The sequence below is a fragment of the Festucalex cinctus genome, chromosome 2, assembly GCF_051991245.1.
Source record: "Festucalex cinctus isolate MCC-2025b chromosome 2, RoL_Fcin_1.0, whole genome shotgun sequence".
In the NCBI taxonomy this organism is placed as follows: domain Eukaryota; kingdom Metazoa; phylum Chordata; class Actinopteri; order Syngnathiformes; family Syngnathidae; genus Festucalex; species Festucalex cinctus.
In genome coordinates this window covers 29,572,856-29,580,309 of record NC_135412.1, presented here as the reverse complement: position 1 = coordinate 29,580,309, position 7,454 = coordinate 29,572,856, and the positions used below count along the sequence as shown (strand labels likewise).

Genomic DNA, 7,454 nt, shown 5'->3' with positions numbered 1-7,454 from the left:
TTCACATATTTGCTGTGCAAAAGCAAAAACGTATACTACTCTCTGTTCTGTTAGTTAAATGAGTTTCAGTACAGTAAAACAATGACATAGAAAGTTGCCCTAATTGTAATTCACCATTTTTAGTAGGTCAGTGGTTCTTGGAATAAAAGACAACTTCATTTAAAATCATCACTAATATTTATATGGAACACAAGAATGTGCACACTCATATTTGACATAAAAGTGAGAAGAGCTAAGACACAACACACAAAAACCAAGTAACTTCACTTGCATATTGGTTTAATATGTCATAATTGTCTATTCTCATCTTTGATATGTACTTTACATCACAGTGCACAAAATCACAGTTACACAAAGGTCTCCACGTGAAGCCATCGCGCTTCATTGCTACTCGCCGCCGTATTTCTTCTTTGGCTGCTGATCTACTCTTTATAAATAGCACACACACACAACACAACACAGAGGTCACTTGAGATTGAGCAGGATGCGGCCTTTTGTTTTTGTGCACTGCTCCTTTTGTTTAAAGGCCATTTCAAACGAGGTAGGACACCTCCATTTCAACACTTCAACATCTCTTGGAATTGGAATTTCCTGTGAATGCTGAGTGATTCTGAAAGATGAAACATGGAGGGCATTAATGATGACATCGTAGTCATCAAATTGATTGGCATGAAATTGTCCAGAAGTTTTATCTGAAAGTATGTTCTCCAGTTGCAGATAAAAAGCCTTCATGGGGTAGACAGTGGATATAAAGTCTGCACACCCCTGTTCAAAACACCAGGTTTTTATGATTTAAAAAAAAAAAAAAAACTTCTTCCACCATTTAATGTTAAGCCTGCACAACTCAAGTGAAGAAAAAAAAAACTATTTCTTAGTGTTCATGTCATAAGAGGTAAAATATGTAACATAGAGTATGTCTGTTTCTCCCTTTTCCGTTCTTTTAACGCAGCAGACGTGTCATTCTTTCCAAATGTAGTTTTCTTTTAAGAAAAATCCCATGACGCCTCAGCAGCGCAAACGCTCGTGGCTGCCGGTTGAACGTGGCAAGATGGAGTTGGGGGGCAGGATAATGGCGCCACTTCGGAGCTGGTGAGTGGCACGGCTGGGTAAACAAGGCTGAGGAAGGAGTCTCTGGTGTGCCTCTTCACCTGCACAAAACACAAAACAGCCACCTTCAAGATGCAGCAAGGAACAATCGCTTCAGTTTGTTTTCTGCTCCCCCAACGGACGAGAAAAAAAGAATTACAACTCTAACACTGACTGAAAAGTATGGCGATTATGTTTCAAAAACGCACCTGTTTGAAGAAGGCGTGGCTCATGAGGCCAGAGGCTGACGGTCTAAAAAAGGTCGAAAAACAATAAGGTCAAGTTAAGTGCGGGCTTCCTCATTAAGTGCGGATGGACGAGGACAACCTGCGCTCAGGCTGCTGCTGCAGACACATTTGCACCAAATTGTGCAAGGTGGCCGAGTGGTTTTTGGGCCCGGGACTCCGAGGTCCTTCTGTGGCGGGCGCCGTGGCGGTGGTGCTGTGAGTGGCGCTTCCGGTGGCCGCGCTCTCTCCCATGCCGGAGTCCACCCCGGATCGGGACACCTTCAGCCCTCCCAGCTCGCCGAGCGGGAAGAGGGCCGTGTCTGGCAGGCAGCGGTGCAAACCACGCAGCTTCAGGAGGAGCGTCTACAACAGACAAGTTGAGCAGAATGGCCGTTATGGGGACCCACAAACGCCACAATATCACAAAACCACAAGTCTGCACTACACAGGCAATAACTAGAGCTGCTCGATTATGAAGAAAATATTAATCAGGATTAATTTGGTAATACAGTGTTCCCTTGCTATATCACGGTTCAATTTTCGAGGTTTCGCTGTTTCACGTTTTTTTTGTGTAATTTTTAATGCTTTTTTTTTTTTTTTTTTTTTTACAGAAATGTACCTATTTTATAAAATTTATGAAGGTTTGAACACTGAGAATGTTTAAACGAGAGAAATGTGGGAAAATGTGAATGGCTCGATGAGAAAAGTATATAAACTATGTGGTGAGGGGTTTTAGAGCCTTAAAACATTTATAATAAATGTAAAACATTAAGCTAACTACTTTGCAGATTTCACTTATTGCGGGTATTTTTATTTTTTTTTACCTAACTCCAGCGGAAAACAAGAAAGCACTGTAATTCAAATCAGGATTAGGACAATTACTTGTTTTTGGTACTAAACAAGAAAAACATTTAAAGAGGTTAAAAAAATATATTGTCAGAAACACTGTAATTATGCAAGTTCCCTTTGGACCAAACAAGATGTATTACATTGGTCATTTTAAAACAACAAAAGTGCAAATATATTAATTTAAACAACTCAAAATTTGTATTAATAAAATTTTACTTTGTTAGTGATTATGCCGATTTTGTAATTGTGGAGTGTAATAATTGAAATTGAATTGAATTTCAATTAATTGCACAGCCCTAGCATAAACTCATCTGCTAATTTTCCCCTTTAAATAAATTTCCACTATGACATTATATTACTGATAAATGTGCTTCATGTGTGGAGCAGACAAAAACACAACATTTTAAGATATATATATTTTTTTTTAATTAGAAAATTAATTGGTCACACATTTGTGAGTAGATGAAACATTTAGAGTTAGCATTTCAAGTAGTCAGGTCACATGTCAAAGTAGGGTTAAGGTTTCAATGGAGGGTTTTAAAGTAGTGTTAGGGTTTCAACTCAAGGATTTAAAGTAAGGTTTCAAATTAGGGTTTGGGTTTCAAACAGCAGATTATTTGGAGCAGAAAAAAAAATCCTAATAAATTGGTTGAAGTGTGGAGCAGAAGTTTCTTAGCAACAAAAATACTTAAAAATAAAGAAAAGGAAAAAAAATCAGTAAATGTACTGACTTCATAATATAAAACATTTACTTGAATTTTCTCGAATTTGAAGGCAGACTCGAGTCCTGCTATGGAAACTCCTGGAAAGTGTTTTTATGGTCTTTTCCCTTCTCAATACGAGCACGATGTAAGCTAATATATTTCAAAGAGGGTGCCTACTTCTGTTTACCTGAGTGGGTGCCATGTCCTGGAAAGGCGCCCTGCCGCTCACCAACTCGCAGGCGGCAATACCGAAACTGTAGATATCAGACTTCACTCCATAACCATGAAGATCCTACCGAGGGATGCACCAAAAGGAAAAAAAAAACGAATGAGAGAAGAATCTCACGAGTGTGCTGGTGCGGTACGGCAAGAACTGACTTGTTGCAGTAATTCGGGGCTGAGCCAAGGCAGCAGGGCGGGACTGTGGTGGGGCATGTCGAACACGGCATTCATCCGCTTCCCCTCGCGCATCATGCTGTAAACGCCGTGCAGTCCCGACAGGTACACGCGGCCTTCTTCTGACAACAGGATGTGACTGGCCTTCACACCTCTGATGTTGTGAATGTCAAATCAATTTTTGGGGATACTCAAAGAAGAACAGCGTGCCAACATTACTCTTACTTGATTTTAAAACTTAACAAGTTAGATTATAAATTAGTTTATTTGTTATTTTCAGCTGATGCGGACAACCCCGTTTAACATAAAAATGTCAACTGGTTTTGCCAATTACTTAATTACTACATTTTGAACAGAAAAAAAAAAAAAAAAAAATCTTCAATATCACTGAACATATACAGTCTACTTGTTTTTGTAAAAATATATATATATATATATATATATATATATATATATATATATATATATATATATCTAGATATTTCACTTAAAATACTTTTTTTTTATGTATATATTAATATAAAATAAAGGCAGCCATTTTTTTTTAAACCAAACATTTAACTGTTTACACTGTAATGGTAAAATTTCACATTTTACACAGGAAACTACAAAATTCAGGGTCTTCCTGTTGGAACCCCAAACGGTTTTTCAAATTTGATGAAGTTCATTTTTATTTGTAGGCTAGATAACACTTTGTCTACAGCACGGAGAATATTCAATTTCAATTCAAATTCAATTTTTTTGTTTTTTCACTCTAAGAAATGAAAAGGGGACAGAAAGAAGTACAACTTGTGAAAGAGTACAACCCAACTTAAAAAGGAAGTCAACCTTAAACATTTCTTGACAATAATAATTATTTGTGACGTCAGTAGTCTAATGTTACGGCCCACGTTGTTACGTGGCCGTTTGTTTCATGTGTGCATGGTTAAGTGATAGGCGTCGGGGCTCGACTGACCAATCAGGGCGTGGGAGAGCCCTGATTGTCAAACTCGGTTCAGGTGTGCCACCACCTATTTAGTTTTGTTGCCGCCAGGGAGAGGGGGGCTGTCTGTTTGGTTTCAGTGTTTTTGTTTTCCCCCTCGGTGCCACACAGTCTCTATGCTAGTGATGGCAAAATGAAGCCCCGTAAAGCAATGAAGCCCTGCAGTGAAATGCGTCACACACACGTAGGGGCTTCAAGATGATTCATTTCCTCGACTACGCCATCATGTGGACAGAAAATGTATAACATGCTTGGTGCATGCAATAAAATGGTGGGGTGTAAATCATGCTCTAAATACAAAAGAATATATATTTGAAGAGTGTTTTAACATGAATTGTTCTGTGTTACTTTGTCTATGTTTGTGCTTATGCAACAAGTGAAAATGTGAAAAAATGAGGTAAAATAAAGTGCTTATTCATTTTTATTTAAAAACAATATTTTTTCCAAAGTTTTTGGACTCAGGCGGTTTCTTTTTGTGCATAGAATTTCACCTGCTTTTGAAAAAACTCTTTCACATGGTACTGATGAAGCAGGGGTGCATAGATATGAGACAGCAAGTTTGTATAAACTTGGAAGCGCATATTTCTGTGATTCCCAGTACTGAAGGGGATTTTCAACTCTGGGGATATTTTCTTCTCTTTCTTGCTGGTTCCTTGAACTCCATCGCAAAAAAAGAAGCTCGTCGTCGTCGGTCAAATCGAATGCAAAATGCAAAGAAGTACCGCAGTAAGGGACCCGAAAACACAAAAAGTGAAGGGGAATCCATAGCGTTTCTTTGCCGCTTTTATTTCGAACTACACTCAAACCAAGCGAATCATTTCCTGAATCAGTCACGTGGTACACCCGCTTCGCGGGGCTTCAAACGTCATCACGTACGTCATCGACACACGCATTGAATCGCCGTTCATGAACCACTCATCTACATTACTCGGCACACGCTTCAGGGATTCGACCCGAGAAGCACATCACTACTCTATGCTCTTCAGTTTGTTTGGTTTGGTTTTGTTTTAGTGTCCACTGTCTTTCGTGGGGTGCACAATTCGCCATAAACTCGTCCATTTATTAATTGCCCATTTTCCATTCACTTAGGACCTTCGCCTAGTGATGGCAAAATGAAGCCCCGTAAAGCAATGAAGCCCTGCAGTGAAATGCTTCACACACACGTCGGGGCTTCAAGATGATTCATTTCCTCGACTACGCCATCATGTGGACAGAAAAATGTATAACATGCTTGGTGCATGCAATAAAATGGTGGGGTGTAAATCATGCTCTAAATACAAAAGAATATATATTTGAAGAGTGTTTTAACATGAATTGTTCTGTGTTACTTTGTCTATGTTTGTGCTTATGCAACAAGTGAAAATGTGAAATAAGGAGGTAAAATAAAGTGCTTATTCATTTTTATTTAAAAACTATTTTTTCCGAAGTTTTTGGACTCAGGCGGTTTCTTTTTTTTGCAGAGAATTTCACCTGCTTTGGAAAAAAACTCTTTCACATGGTACTGATGAAGCAGGGGTGCATCGATATGAGATAGCAAGTTTGTATAGAATTGGACGCGTAGATTTCTGTGATTCCCAGTACTGAAGGGGACTTTCAACTGTGAACAGAAAAATGTGAATTTTATGTGTTGTCACATTTTATTTTATTTTATGATTGGAATCTGTTAAAATAGTACAGTAATTACAGTGCATTACCTTCTGAGGTGAGATCTGCTCAAAGTGCTCCTAAACAAGGGAAAATTTCTTTCTTGCTGGTTCCATCGCAAAAAGAAGCTCGTCAAATCGAATGCCAAAAGCAAAAAAAGTAGCGCAATAAGGGACCCGAAAACACAAAAAGTGAAGGGGAATCCATAGCGTTTCTTTGCCGCTTTTATTTCGAACTACACTCAAACCTAGCGAATCATTTCCTGAATCAGTCACGTGGTACACCTGCTTCGTGGGGCTTCAAACGTCACCACGTACGTCATCAGCACACGCATTGACACGCCGTTCATGAACCACTCATCTGCATTACTCGGCACACGCTTCAGGGATTCGACCCGAGAAGCACATCACTACCTTCGCCATAACCGTTGTTACCTGACCAGTCAGTATTCATTCGGTGCACTTTGACAGTTGGCGTTTCGGGAGCGGTGGCTCCATTTTGTTTATTCTTTGAGGTGTAGTGTCTGCGTGTTCGTGTCTCCTGAGTTTCCCCCGTCATGTCCACCCCTCTGTGCTCCTGTTTTCCCCCCACCTCCTTCCTTGTGTGCTACCTGCGCCCCACACCATCAATTACGTGCCACCCCGGCACGTAACATCTAAACACAACATTCTGATTAATATTACATTTGTGGAATATGAGTTATGCAACAAAATCCAGCCGTTTTTATCCACCCCAGGGGGCGATGTCAATTGAAGATGACACCACAGCTGCTCAGGTAATGATCAATCACAGCTTACTTTACAACGACCAATCACAGCTCACTTGTTTTCTGAAGCTGAGCTGTGATTGGTTGTTGCCGGAGACCTGAGTAATTATGTCATTTTCCCTCCGTAGCAAGTGACAAAATGGCCGCCTTCTGATACTGATAAAAACTGCTAGATTTTGCTGCTTAGCTCATATTACATTAACGCAATATTAACTAAAATAACATATTTAAACTATTATTGGCAATAAATTGTGAGGCGGTTGACTTCCCCTTTAATATTTTGACCCTTTATCAGACAAACTCAACACAGAAACACTATTTCCAGTTTGTAAACATGAGACATCAATGTGCTGAAACAGTGACGTCACTCACTCATACAATGCAGCTGAAGATGTAAATCGTTCCCTTTATTAGTTTTATGTTCCATAATGTCCATTTTTGTTGTGCGTGTTAATTCGTAAAAAGATGTGTTTTACCTCTCTTATTGTATTATACTTCGCATGTACCAGACTGTGACTGAGTTGCACCTCATGTTACTCACTTCTGCAACCTAGTGTCAATTGTCTGCTATTGCCTTCTCTGAAGATAAGAATCGACAGAAGCGTGAAACTGCCAATGTGGAGTAAACAGTTTTGACTGACAAATATGTCCAAACATGTTTGCAAATACGTTTGAATGCAATTGCAAGTACGTATAAAGCACAGGTCTCAAACTCCAGTCCTCGAGGGCCGTAGTCCTGCATGTTTTAGAGGTTTCTCTCCTCAAACACAGCTGAATCATATAATGAGGATCAGTCTCAG

At 39.5% G+C, this 7,454-nt stretch overlaps 1 protein-coding gene across 4 annotated transcripts in view; it reads right to left on the bottom strand.

Annotated features, from left to right (window-relative positions):
• Positions 1-262: 262 nt before the first annotated feature.
• Positions 263-7,454, bottom strand: part of stradb (STE20 related adaptor beta) — a 15,188-nt gene continuing 7,996 nt past the window's right edge. For all 4 annotated transcript variants that reach the window (XM_077514382.1, XM_077514383.1, XM_077514381.1 and 1 more), the window contains 5 exons: positions 3,245-3,416; positions 3,054-3,158; positions 1,414-1,676; positions 1,296-1,338; positions 263-1,148 (listed from right to left, as the gene is read on the bottom strand). In XM_077514382.1, the coding sequence (XP_077370508.1) occupies positions 984-1,148; positions 1,296-1,338; positions 1,414-1,676; positions 3,054-3,158; positions 3,245-3,416 (748 nt within the window). In that variant the 3' untranslated portion in view covers positions 263-983. The remainder of the gene's footprint in view (positions 1,149-1,295; positions 1,339-1,413; positions 1,677-3,053; positions 3,159-3,244; positions 3,417-7,454) is intronic.